This window comes from Trichoderma aggressivum (genome assembly GCF_033847375.1).
Source record: "Trichoderma aggressivum f. europaeum strain CBS 100526 chromosome Unknown scaffold_005, whole genome shotgun sequence".
Lineage (NCBI taxonomy): Eukaryota > Fungi > Ascomycota > Sordariomycetes > Hypocreales > Hypocreaceae > Trichoderma > Trichoderma aggressivum.
Genome location: NW_026946371.1, coordinates 1 through 14,456, shown reverse-complemented (window position 1 = coordinate 14,456; position 14,456 = coordinate 1). Strand labels below are relative to the sequence as shown.

The 14,456-nt window shown below is 25.2% G+C and overlaps 3 protein-coding genes across 3 annotated transcripts; 2 read left to right on the top strand and 1 right to left on the bottom strand.

The window, feature by feature from the left end:
• Positions 1–2,281: 2,281 nt before the first annotated feature.
• Positions 2,282–3,568, top strand: Triagg1_1929 (uncharacterized protein; the record flags this gene model as incomplete). Its single annotated transcript, XM_062896053.1, has 3 exons — positions 2,282–2,470; positions 2,524–3,199; positions 3,264–3,568. The coding sequence occupies 3 exons, from the start codon at positions 2,282–2,284 to the stop codon at positions 3,566–3,568; spliced, it is 1,170 nt and encodes a 389-aa protein (XP_062758785.1).
• Positions 3,569–4,519: 951 nt separating this feature from the next.
• On the bottom strand, positions 4,520–6,409 carry Triagg1_1928 (uncharacterized protein; the record flags this gene model as incomplete). Its single annotated transcript, XM_062896052.1, has 1 exon — positions 4,520–6,409. The coding sequence occupies one exon, from the start codon at positions 6,407–6,409 to the stop codon at positions 4,520–4,522; it is 1,890 nt and encodes a 629-aa protein (XP_062758784.1).
• A 1,040-nt stretch (positions 6,410–7,449) lies between these two features.
• Positions 7,450–8,232, top strand: Triagg1_1927 (uncharacterized protein; the record flags this gene model as incomplete). The annotated part of the gene is made up of 2 exons (XM_062896051.1): positions 7,450–7,493; positions 7,548–8,232. The coding sequence occupies 2 exons, from the start codon at positions 7,450–7,452 to the stop codon at positions 8,230–8,232; spliced, it is 729 nt and encodes a 242-aa protein (XP_062758783.1).
• Positions 8,233–14,456: the final 6,224 nt, after the last annotated feature.

The window sequence follows — 14,456 nt, the reverse complement described above, 5'->3', positions numbered from 1 at the left end:
AAATTAGGGAATTTTTTAATATATATAATAGCCTTAGGCTTAGTTTTTTAAAATTAATATAAAACTAAAAAGTAAGTATAATAAAGTAAATATAACTTTATTATATAATAATTACTTTTATATTATATTTATAATTTTTATAAAATAATAATATTTACTTTTTTAATTTTAATAAATTAAAAAATAATAAAATATATTATTTTTTATTTTTTTATATTAACTTAAAAAATTTAAAAAACCTTTAGTTTTTATAAATATTTATATTAAAAATTAATTATAAAAAGATTTTTAAGTTTAAGCTTAAGCCTATTTTTAAGATTTTTTATTATAAAGTTTAAATTAATAAAAGCTTTTACTTTTAATAAAAAAAATAACTTTAACTAATACTATAGTAATTAAAAAAAGTATTAAAGTAAATTTTAATAAAGTTTTTTAAAAAACTTAATCCTAAGGGGTAAGTATTATATTTTCTTAAGTTTTTTATTTATAAAAATAAAAACTAATATTTTATATTATTTTATAATTAATAATAATAAATTTTTAAATAATATTATTAATTTTCTTTAATTTTATTAAATAAAAAAAGTAATTAAGTAAGTAAAAGCTAAAGTAGTTAATATATTAAATATTATTTAAGTATTTTTCTTTTAAGTAATTAAATTTATTATAATTTTTATAATATTACTTATAAAAGTAGTAATATTAAAAATAAAAGTTTTAATATTTATTATATTACTAAGGAAAATAAGTTTTTATAATAAAAATAATAATATTAAATTTTTAAAATTTTTAATAATAAGTAATTAAGTTTTTAAAAAAAATAATTAAGGTATAATTATAAAAGCTAGGGAAATTATATTTACTTTTTATAATTTTTATAAATACTTAACTAATTTAAAAAGTAATTTTTTTTTAAAGTATTTTATTATATTTAATTTTAAAAAAAACTTTTTTATTATAAATTTATAAAATAATTAAAATATTTTAAAAAATATAAAAATATTAAGTTTTTTTAAAATTAATATTTATAATTTTAATATTTTTACCTTAGGTATTTATTATAATAATAATTTTATCTTAAGTAATATTATTTATTATTTAAATAGCCTAGCTTATATTTATTTAAAAAATAAAAAGTAATTTTAAAATATTAATATTAATAAGTTTAGTAATAATATACTTAATTATAAAACTAATTTTAATTTAAAATAAAGCTTATTTATTAATATATAAAAATACCCTAAGGTTATTATTTTTATATTTAATTAAAATAATTAAATAAAGTAATTTAGTAATTTTATTAATTAAATTAAAATAAGTTATAAAAATCTTATTAATTATATTAATAATTTTTAAAATATATATTTAAGGTAAAGTAAAGTTAAGTATTAATAAAAGTAAAATTAAGTTATTATTTAAAATAGTTTTTTTAAAAAAAAATATTAAGTAAATTAAATAATAAAATTATTTTTAATATAATTATTAAGTTAAATAATAACTTTTTTAAAAATAAAGTTAAGGGTTTAAAAAATATAAAATTTTATTTATTATTAACTAAAAAAGTTAAATAAAATATCCTTAATAATATTAATAAAAATATTTATAAAAAATTTATAAAAAAAATTATAATTTATTTTAATTTATTAAGTATTTTTTAAAAACTTATTAAAGTTATATATAAAATTAATTAAAAAAGTATTATATAATAAAAAAAAATATTAATTAATAATAATATTTTTTAAAAAAAAATAGTATAAATATAATAAAAAATCCCTAGATTTTAAGGTTTTTAAAAAGTTTAAGATAAGTCTTTTATTACCTAAATATAAAGTAATACTATTACAGGCGGAGGAGTTTTTCTTAATTAAGTATTTATTAATATTTTAGGTATAATATCCACAGGCTGCCTAATAGCAGTTGCATAGACAAGTTATTATAAAAGGAAGGTTAATTAATTTATCCTATGTTTAAACCCTTTGTCTATAGGGTAGAAGCATTAAAGCACCTAACACAGTGAGTGGTAGGTACATTGGTACTGAGGTTTTCGATGCAGCTGCAACTGTACTCCACTTATTCTTTTGTCTGAGGTCTAGTACCTGCTTCATGTGCCAAGGCTGCCTCACCGCCTTCAAAGGCGGTGGAGAAAAAAATGCTTAGAACGGCAGAATATGGAGATTTTTCAAAAGTCTAGGCCGGGCTTGCCTGCAAGACACACATAGACAGCAAAAAAAAAAACCACAACCACAAACGCAGCGCATCACCCCAGCAGAAGAAATTCAAAATGGTGACGAGAAGTAAGCTGCGGTCGGCATTGGCCGCTGAAAAAGGAGTCGATCTCGCCAAACTAAAGCAACAAAAGAAGGCAAAGGAAACGGCGAAGAGAAAGGCCGTGAAAGCTGGCAGCAAAGACCGAGAAGACGAGGACGAGGGCGCTTCGGACAATGAAGTGGAGGAAGACCAAGGAAAGGTTGTAATTATATTCTGCCCAACATCTCCCACGCTCCCACTCTAACATAATTGTAGATGAACCTTGATGCTATCTATGAGAGCGACACTTCTGAATCTTCAATTGAGCTTGAAAAGAGACTGCCAAGAAAATCAGCAGTTGTTCAACAGAATTCCAAACCAGCGGCGGCAGATGAAGAGGAGGATGAAGAGGATGATGAAGACGAGGAAGAAATCCCCGTCTCCGACCTCGAAGACCTTGAAGAAGACGAGAAAGAAGACATTGTCCCCCATACAAGACTGACAATTAACAATACGTCTGCTCTTCTCGCGGCTCTCGATAGAATATCCATCCCGACCGACAAAACTGTTCCATTCGCCACCCACCAGTCTGTCGTCTCATCGGCACAAACTACCGAGTCCATACCCGACGTCTCGGATGATCTGCAGCGAGAACTTGCCTTCTACTCCCAATGCCTGGAAGCCGTACGCGTGGGCCGATCCCGGCTAATCAGCGAAGGAGTGCCATTCTCTCGACCAAAGGACTACTTCGCTGAAATGGTGAAGGAGGATGCCCACATGGAGAAAATTAAGGCGAAGTTGGTTGAAGAAGCGTCCGCTAAGAAAGCGGCAGCTGAAGCACGTAAACTTCGTGACTTGAAGAAGTTTGGCAAACAAGTACAAGTATCCAAACTCCAGGAGCGACAAAAAGCCAAGCGTGAGGTGCTTGATAAAATTAAAACACTCAAGAGAAGTGAGTACAATATTTCAACCTGCAGCTCATACACGCTAGTTTGCTGACCGGAATCACATTGCAGAACGTCAAGAGCATAGTTCTGATGTCGGTACGAAGGAGGCCGATATCTTTGATGTCAGTGTGGACAACGAAATTGCCAAACATTCACAGCGCTCTGGGACTGGTCGACAGCAATCAGGAGCTCGCCCCGTGAATGCTAAACGTCAAAAGAAGAACGAAAGGTATGGATTTGGGGGGAAGAAACGCCATGCAAAATCCGGAGACGCCATGAGCTCCGGTGATCTCTCCAAGTTCAATGTGAAGAAAATGAAGACCAAGTCATCACGGCCCGGCAAAAGCAGGAGAAAGGCTGCCGCCTCCAAATAAACTGACAAAGCACCCCTGATTGACATGCCACTTGCCAAAAAGTTCAATGGCTGATTGATGATGTGCGTTTGGTCGTGGATAAAGTGTCTTTATTTCTTGCCATGCTTATTCAATAAAATCTTGGAGTTGATCGGCCTCAGACATCATTAATATTGCTCAACACTTCGATTAACTTTAAATCCCGCCTGCTGTTAAGGGCAGCGCAGAGGGCTCTCCCTCCTATTTATCTGTTCTGCGTTCGCTAGTAAATCAAAAAGGAAATCTGTACGACGAAGTTCCGGTCTCACATTATTCTGCCTCTTTGCCACGACCCATAAATGATATAGCAGGTTACATAATGGATATTCTCGGACAGGGTCGAAAAGAAATACTGCATAGCACTTTCATGTACATTACTTGGAGATTATATCTAGGTAAGGAAGATAGAAGCCTACGAGTTAAGTTATACATAACGTCACTATACACGATGCACCGTACCGAGCTTTGCTGGTTGTTGGATTGGTTTGTAAATGTATTCTAAATTGATGCAAAGATGGATGATGTATTGACAAATAACCCAATGAAGACCCCGACTTTCGCCTGATGCCCTTGCAGCAATAAGTAAGTATGCAGGCATATATATCGTATATTCCAGTGTAGTTGCTCAGTGCCCGAGGACGATGGTCGCGCGAAAGAGCGTACTTGTAAAAACGCATAGACTTTGTAACGCGAGAGCCTCAGAGAGGGCAATGAACCAAGTTGAACGGCTAAGACGATACCAGAGGCACGACTCATGCACCATGATTAAAAACCTAATACGCCATAAAAACCAGTGGTATCGAGAAGAAATGCTATGCGATAATGAAACGCTTTATAATGTAATGAAGTCGCAATTTTCCAATGAATATCTCAGACCAAAAAAGCCGTAATTCGATGAAACTGATGAGCTGCTCATTTTAACGCGAGAAGTCGTCACTGCGTTGCAGCCACGCACCAATGACGATGAAAAGCCCAGGCGCTCTTTTGGCAGTCCTTACTGCAGTACTTTGTTCGACGGCAGCGACGGCATTTGGCGAACTGACGGGTGAATTCCTCCCATTTGCCACATTGATAGTATGCGCACTGTCGAATTCCCCCCCGCGTGTCATCTTTTCGACATAGGTTGCGCATCACCACCCCTGCCCAATATTGCATGTCCGTGCTGTGGTACCTGACAGTAAACTTTTCGACCAAAGGAAATAAGTTGAAGTCATCCTCGAGCAGGTATTCGTCCTCTATGTCGGTCTCGTTGCCAGCAGAAGAGGGAGCCACCTCCTCTTCCCCCCCTCCCTCTTCTGTATCCAGGGCAAGGAGATCCTTGGCGATTGCAAGAGTTGGTACAATATGGCTTTTCTGAAAGTATGTACGCAAACAGCAATACTTAGAGACATACGCCAATAACTGCAGAGACATGAGCACATCTTCTTCGCGTGGCATTGCGGATAGTAATTGCGGATGCGGTATGAGGTGTCGATCGAGCAAATATCGAGGGATGGCAGAACTCGGAGTTGGCGGGTGTGGCGTAGCAACTAAGGTTGGACGGCTCGGAGAAAGGCCAACTGGTGCAACCGGGGTATGTGTTATATCATCTCTGATGCTCCCATCAAGATTTGAACGGTGAGCAATGTTGAAAGTCTCGGCATCTTGGTGGGCCTCGGACGCAGTAGGATTAGTTAGGTCGAGTGAGTCTCCTGTTAGGATAGCCTCGTTGTCGTCCATTGTGATATCTTGGATTCCCACAGCGGACTGTATCTCCGCAGCTCCCGTCATTTCCGTCTCTGGAGCCTCGTCAGAGGGCATACTATCACCATTGAAATCGTCGGATTCGGCTGTTGAATTCTGATGTCTAATTGACGGCCGCCTTCGTGACCGACCGACTGTAACATCCAAGTTTGTTGCAGATCGCACTGTCGGTGGTCGCAGCTGAAGTAAGGGAACAGGAGTTGTCGGTGACATAGGTTGAGTCATCAGGCCAGTAGCTCCAAAAGTAGATATGGATGTTAAGCGGTCTACATCACGCAAGACTCGCGCGAATCCATCCTGATTATCCGCAATCGGGGGCCCGGGAGCTGGAGTGTGGGTGTCTTGGCGCGTTGTGGTGGCATATGGCGCATCCGTCGCATGAGAACTAGTGGCAAGGTGATTTGGTGCCAGAATCGGCCCATCTGTATTGGTATAGATATGTGAAGATGCTGAGGTTGCATCATTGACACCCTGCCCGGTTGAAGTGACGGATGGTCCAGCCAGAGCCTCTGACGCATCAGGAGTTGATGACGATTCCCGTCGTGAAGCATTTCGTGGTTCTCCATCGTGAATTGTGGAACGGCCGGTGTGGGATGAAGGAGAAACTTTTGATGAGTGCCGGTGATCATGATTCCTGTGCCTGTGATGATGGTCGTGCGACTGTTTTTGTTTTAGTTCATCCGCTTTTTCGCGACATCGTTCTATGACTTTGATATAGTTATCGAGGATCGTGGCTATGACAGGGACCATGTCTGCCTCCACCACCCGAGTCCGCACATTCTCTGTTCCTCGGACGCCGATGTTGACAACGCATTGGAAGGCGAGATTCCACTTCCAAATGCTCATCATATCGCCATTCCGTCCTTGCTTGAGAATACACACCAAACGTTCAATTCCTCCATCGACAGTCAAAATATCGCGAATACGTGCCGAAGATGTTGTGAGATAGGCAAGATGGTTGAGGGAGTTGATAAGAGGTAAAGTGGAAGTGCAGTCGAGCGCTCGGCGATCGTATAAGGCTGTAGTAATCCCCACTGACGCCTTGTTGACGTTGGGGATGCTGAAATTGACCTCTCTCATAATGGGTGAGCAAATGCAAAGCAGTTGAACAGGCTATGGTCAACTACAAGTGCGAATATTACGACGGACCACAGGCGGTAGGTTTAATATGTCGTTGCAAAGTTTATCGGTGTAGTGAGATAAATTTCGTCAAGCAGGCGGTGATGATGCGCGATTCGATGGATACAGGCTTCCCTTTGCCACAGCCCGATTTGACGCCGTCCTGTCGACTGCGTAAGGCTTAGATCGCGTGATCGTTCGTTGGCAAAAATGAAGCTGCGGCAGTGGGACAAATCAAGAATCAGACCGCGATAGTGGTGTCTCGAAGACTGCTGGATGACAAATGATGGGATATCGAAAGAAAAATGTTTGACGGAAAGTTATCGAAGAAGTGTGGTGTTGACCCTTAGCTTGGCGGCTGTTTCAGGCAGGGATTTGGGCGAGGGGGCGAGTTCCATAAGCGCTCTTTGAATGGGAGAAGATAAGGGAGCAAACAAGGGAGAGAGATGAGAATAGTTGAGGAGGGGGGTTTGTTGTTGGCTCCGGCGCAGCTGAACAAAATAGAAATAGGTCTGGCGAGAACTGCACTGAGGCTGAGAATGATGGTGTTGCAAAGGGAGAGAGGCGCGAAATAGCAATGGCTGTTAGCGCCGAGGAACAACTACCTATGAGGGCTGAAGATAATTTAGTACAAGTAGGTGCTGAGTGAGCTCAAGGCTGTCAGCAGGTACCTGTGGTATGGCATGGCATACCAGCCAACTACGTACTCCGCTCATTACGCTTCGCTCTGCTACCTGATATTATATAATGCAACGAGTATATATAATTATAAATATATTATTATTAGTATTATTATTAGTATTATTATTTGTATTAACATAAACCCCTACGCTGCTATACTAAAAGAAGCATAATAACAATTTTGTTTAAAATTATAAAACTAATAATACCACTAGTTGAATGGTTTTTATTTTTACTAAAGCTACTAAGGTAGGTACAAACAATATACAGGATATTTTTGCCGTTCGAATTTTACTTCCAACAACCACAAGTCAACAACCATGCCTCATAAACACAAGTCCAAAAAGGGCGAATTCGAAGCAGAGTTCGTTTGCAAGCGTATCTCAAATAGAATTACATTGACTAATCCTGGATTTAGATTCGATCTCGCCCCTACAGAGAAAGCGCGATCTCTTCCCGTAAATAAACGAAAAGCGGCATCAAGTTCTGGAGAGCGAGCTACAAAGAAGCGTACCAGAACCTCAAGAGACAATGACACTCCGCGAGCCTTCAAGAGAATAATGGCAGTGGCAGGGGGAAAAAAGATTAGATCAGGCTTGGATGATGGTCAACTAGACAAAACGACTACGAAGGGTACAGATGTCACCAGCGAGAAGCTTCAAATTCGTCCCGGTGAAAACTTAGGGGCCTTTGCCAGCCGGGTTGACGCGGCTCTACCAGTATCGGGGCTTGCCCAGAAAACCAGCACGAACGCAGAGGGGAAAGACGCATTAGGATTGAAAGTGTATCGTACTCGCAAAGAGCGCAAAATGCATAAACTCTACGACCAATGGAGGGCAGAGGAATCGAAGATACAAGAAAAGAGGGAGGAGGAGCTGGAGCGCATAGCAGAACGCGACCTAGAAGATGACGCCGCCGGCATTCTTACCTCAGCTGCCTTTGAAAACGAGAACGGCCATACGAAAAAGAGAAAAGGAGGCAAAAGGAAAAGAATAGTAGAGGAAGACCCTTGGCTGGAATTAAAAAAGCGAAGAGGAGAGAAGAAAGCAAAGGTTCATGAGGTTGTATTAGCACCACCAGAATTTCATAATAAAATTAAATAATAATATTATTACTATTATATTAAATAACTATAAGGAAAGGTATAATAATAAAAGGTTTAATGTTACTAGTATAAAGTTTATAAGTGATAAATATAAGATAAATTATAAAATTATATAAAAACTTAATATAAGTAATTAAAAAATAATTCTTTTTATAAAAAACAGTATTATTATTTATAAATTTTATATAATACTATTAGTAGGATATTATATAATTATTAAATAAAATTATAATATTTACTTGGTGCTTTATTTTCCTAGTATAAATAAGTTACCTCTTTTAAGTATAAAGAATAAATTACTTAAAAGGAATTAATTGTAAAAAAACTTTTATATATACCTTTAATTAATTAGCTAGTTTAACTAGCTATATATATATATAATTACGTAAATTTTATTTATTATTTTAGGCTATTTTATTAGCTTTTTTAATAATATTTTTAATTTTTTTTATTTAGCTTAGGGTTTTTAATACTTTTTAATTAATTTAACTTATATTTTACTTTATTTAACTTTAGTTTTTTTTAAAGTTTTTAATTATAAGTTTATAATATTATTAATTATAAATTTAATTATTTACTTAGCTATTTTACTATATATTTTAAATTAAAGTTAAGTTATAATTATTATTTAGAAGCTTTTATAATAATTATTTTTTTTAATTTTAAGTATAATAATAAAAAGTAAGTTTATAATTTTATTAAATAGTTTTTTAAATTATATATATAATTTATTTTTCTCTCCTAAGTATAAAAAATAAATTACTTAAAAATTAAAATTAAACTAATTATTATTAAACTTTTATTTAGTAACTATTAGCTAATAGTAATTTAGTTAATTTATATTTTTACTTTTATAATTAATTTAAGTTAGTTTTTTTTACTTTATTTATTTTTTAAGCTTTAGTAAACTTTTTTTATAATATTAATAATATTAAAATTATAAGTTTTTATAATAATTATTATTATTTTAGTAATAATTATTATTAGTTTTTTATTACTTTTAGTTATTATAATTATTTATAATAAACTTTAGTTAATTATTAACTTATTTTATAATAATTATTATAAAAATTTATTATTTTTATAGTATATTATTTTATTAAGTAATTTTTTATATTATATATATAATTTATTTTAAAATAAAATTATTATTACTTTTTATAATTTAATAAAATAATTAGCTTATTTAGTTTAATTAAGTTATTAAACTATAAGTTATAAACTTAAAGTTTATATTATACTTAAGCTTTATTATTTAAGCTTTTTTATATATTTTAAATTTAGTTTTAAACTTTTATTAATAATTATATTTTATAATTTAAATTTTTAAAATTTAACTTAGTTAATTATAATTAACTAAATTAAGTTATAAATTAATTTTAGATTTTAAATTAAAGGCTAAAATATAGTTTTTTTTTAATTTAATTATTATAATTTTACTAAACTTTTTAATAATAAATATAACTTTTTTTATAATTTATTTTTAAGTAAAATTATTATTATTATTTATAATTTAATAAAATAATTAATTTATTTAATTTAATTAAGTTATTAAATTATAAATTATAAACTTAAAGTTTATATTATATTTAAATTTTATTATTTAATACTTTTTATATATTTAAAGTTTAATTTTAAACCTTAATTAATTATATTTTATAATATAAATTTTTAAAATTTAATTTAATTAATAATAATTAATTAATTTAAGTTATAAATTAATTTTAAATTTTAAACTAAAGGCTAAGGTATAGTTTTTCTTTAAGTTAATTATTATAATTTTACTAAACTTTTTAATAATAAATATAACTTTTATAAATAAATTATTTTTTTCTTTAAGTTTAAATTTTAAATAATTATATAATATATATTAATTAATTATAAATTTTCTATAGTTATAAACTTAAATTTATATAATAAAATACAATATTAAGCTCTTAAGTAAGTTAGTATATAATTATTAAAAATTAAGATTATTATTATAATTAAAAAAAGTATTTAATTTAAATTTAAATATTATAATTAAGTATTTTTTAATAAAAAAATAAATTATAAAATTAAAAAATATTAATATATTTAAAATATTAATTTAAGTTTTAAATAATTTTATAAAAGTTTAGAAAAATATAAAGTTTTTAAAATTAAAAAGTAAACTTAAATAAAAATTATTTATAAAAAGATATTTTATAATTAAATATATAAAAATATAATAATATATTAATTTTAAAAATATAAATAATTTTAAAACTTTTAATAAATTATTAAAAGTATTATTATTTAAGTAATATATTTTACTATTTAAGTAATATTTAACTTAATTAAGAAAATAAAGTTTTTAAACTTAAAGTTTTTTATATTTTTATTAATCCTTTATATATATAAAAGAAATATATAAAAATAAAATAAAAAATTAAATATATAATTTATATTATTAAGTTTTATATTTTTTTTTATTTTTTTATAAAATAATAAAATTAAACTCTCCTAAATATAAAAAATAAACTACTTAAGAATTAAAATTAAAATAATTATTATTAAACTTTTATTAAATAATTATTAGCTAATAGCTTAACTAATTTATATTTTTTTAATAATTAATTTAAGTTATTTTCTTTTACTTTATTTATTTTTAAAATTTTAATAAACTTTTTTTATAATATTAATAATATTAAAATTATAAGTTTTTATAATAATAATTATTATTTTAATAATAATTACTATTAATTTTTTATTATTTTTAATTATTATAATTATTTATAATAAACTTTAGTTAATTATTAACTTATTTTATAATTATTATAAAAGTTTATTACTTTTATATAAAATATATTATTTTATTAGATAGTTTTTTAATTTTAAAAATATTATATAAATAATTTATTTTTAAAAATTATTACTACTTTTTATAACTTAATAAAATAATTTTATTTAATTTAATTAAGTTATTAAATTATAAATTATAAATTTAAAATTTATATTATATTTAAACTTTATTATTTAAGCTTTTTTATATATTTTAAGTTTAGTTTTAAACTTTAATTAATAATTATATTTTATAACTTAAATTTTTAAAGTTTAATTTAATTAGTAATAGTTAATTAAGTTAAGTTATAAATTAATTTTAGATTTTAAACTAAAAACTAAAGTATAGTTTTTCTTTAATTTAGTTATTATAATTTTACTAAACTTTTTAATAATAAATATAACTTTTAATAATAAAAATATTATAAATTTAAAAAAAAGTAATAATAATTTTAATAATAATATTAACTTAAAGGAAATTAATAATAATAATTTAAATTAATAATTTTTTTTAATATTTATAATAAATTTATATATTTTTTTGTAACAGCAATTGGAAAGGGTGCCAATTGAGCCAATAACCTCAAAAAGATCAGTAATACTAGCACTTTGTGCTAGGATTCCCTTTACAACAGCCTATATAATAGGTAACAAATTACAGCGCCCTTTAGGGCCTATAATCCTATTACATTTTTATTATATAATTAAGTTTTTATTATATTTAATTTATTATATTTAATTTAAATATTAATATTAAAAATATAAATACTTTAGAATTTACTTATTATTATATTAATTTATAATTAATATTTATAAAATATATTTATTATAAATAAAATTACTATATTTTTTTATTATTTTATTTTAGTTTTATTTTTATTTTTAAAATTATAAAAACTATTATTAATTACTTAGGGTTTTTAATTAAACTTTTTATTTTTAATATTTTTTTTATTTTACTTATATAAATTTAAGTATTTTTTATAATATTAAAATTATAATATTATTATTAAAATTATTATAATACTCTTTTTTAATTATTAAGCTTATTATTTATTAAGTTAATTTTTTATTATTATAATTATTAATATTATAATTTAATTTTTAAAAAATATATTTATATTAAAATATAATTATAAAAGTATTTTTAATTTTATTTTATTTATAATTATAATTATATTAAAAGTTTTACTAAAGTTTTAAAATATTTATTTACTTAAGTTTTTAATAATTATTTTAATATATTAAAGTAATTATATGTTTTTATAATATTATTTTATTTATAAAATTTAATTTTTGAATTTAAATATTTTTTTATTTAAATAACTTATTAATTTAATATAATATAATTATTTTTTTATTATATTAATATAAAATGATTTTTTAATTATATAAATTATTTTTAATATAAAAAAATAATTTAGTAATTTAATTAATATATTATTTTTACTTTTAAACTTTTTTAAATTAATAAAATTAAAAATATTATAAGTTTTAATTAATAAAAAAAACTAAAGTTAATATATAAGCTTACTTATATTTATAATTTATTTAATTTAATAAAATTTCTAAACTTTTTTATTAATTTATAAATTAATTATTATAAATTTAAGTATTTCTCTTAAGTATAAAAAATAAATTACTTAAAAGGAATTAATTATAAAAAACCTTTATATATATAGCCTTTAATTAATTAATTAGTTTAACTAGCTATATATATATAATTATATAAATTTTATTTATTATTTTAGGCTACTTTATTAATTTTTTTAATAATTTTCTTAATATTTTTACTTAGCTTAGGGTTTTTAATACTTTTTAGTTAGTTTAATTTATATTTTATTTTATTTAACTTTAGTTTTTCCTTTTTTAAAGTTTTTAATTATAAATTTATAATTTTATTAATTATAAATTTAGTTATTTACTTAGTTATTTTACTTAAGTTAAGATTAAGTTATAGTTATTACTTAGGAGCTTTTATAATAATTATTTTTTTAATAAAAAGTAAGTATATAATTTTATTAAGTAATTTTTTATATTATATATATAATTTATTTTTAAGTAAAATTATTATTACCTTTTATAATTTAATAAAATAATTAACTTATTTAGTTTAATTAAATTATTAAATTATAAATTATATACTTAAAGTTAATTATATTATACTTAAACTTTATTATTTAAGCTTTTTTATATATTTTAAGTTTAATCTTAAACCTTAATTAATTATATTTTATAGCCTAAATTTTTAAAATTTAACTTAGTTAGCTATAATTAATTAAATTAAGTTATAAATTAATTTTAAATTTTAAATTAAAAGCTAAGGTATAATTATTTTTTAACTTAGTTATTATAACTTTACTAAACTTTTTAATAATAAATATAACTTTTATAAATTTAAGTATTTAATTAAAATTAAAATTTAATTTTTAATTTTAAACTTTTTTATTATATAGTTTTTATTATATTATTTTTAATAAAATATATTAATTTCTTATAGTATTTTTATTATAAGTTTTTATATAATTTATATTTTTTTATTTATTTAATTATGTTATTATTTATTTATAATAATTAAACTTAATTAATTATAAATATTATTAAATTATATTTTAAAAATAAATATATAAGTTTTTTATTTCTCTTAAGTATAAAAAATAAATTACTTAAAAACTAAAATTAAAATAATTATTATTAAATTTTTATTTAGTAATTATTAATTAATAATAACTTAGTTAATTTATATTTTCTTTTTTATAATTAATTTAAATTACTTTTTTTTACTTTATTTATTTTTTAAGCTTTAGTAAACTTTTTTTATAATATTAATAATATTAAAATTATAAGTTTTTATAATATTAATAATATTAAAATTATAAGTTTTTATAATAATAGCTATTATTTTAGTAATAATTACTATTAATTTTTTATTACCTTTAGTTATTATAATTATTTATAACTTTAGTTAATTATTAATTTATTTTTTATTCTAAAAGTTTCTTACTTTTATAATATATTATTTTATTAAGTAATTTTTTAAAAATATTATATATATAATTTATTTTTAAGTAAAATTATTATTACTTTTTATAAAAGTTATATTTATTATTAAAAAGTTTAGTAAAGCTATAATAGCTAAGTTAAAAAAAAACTATATTCTAGCCTTTAGTTTAAAATTTAAAATTAATTTATAACTTAACTTAATTAATTATAATTAATTAAATTAAACTTTAAAAATTTAGGTTATAAAGTATAATTAATTAAGGTTTAAGATTAAACTTAAAATATATAAAAAAGCTTAAATAATAAAGTTTAAGTATAATATAAGTTTTAAATTTATAATTTATAATTTAATAACTTAACTAAATTAATTTAGTTAATTATTTTATTAAGTTATAAAAAGTAATAATAATTTTTAAA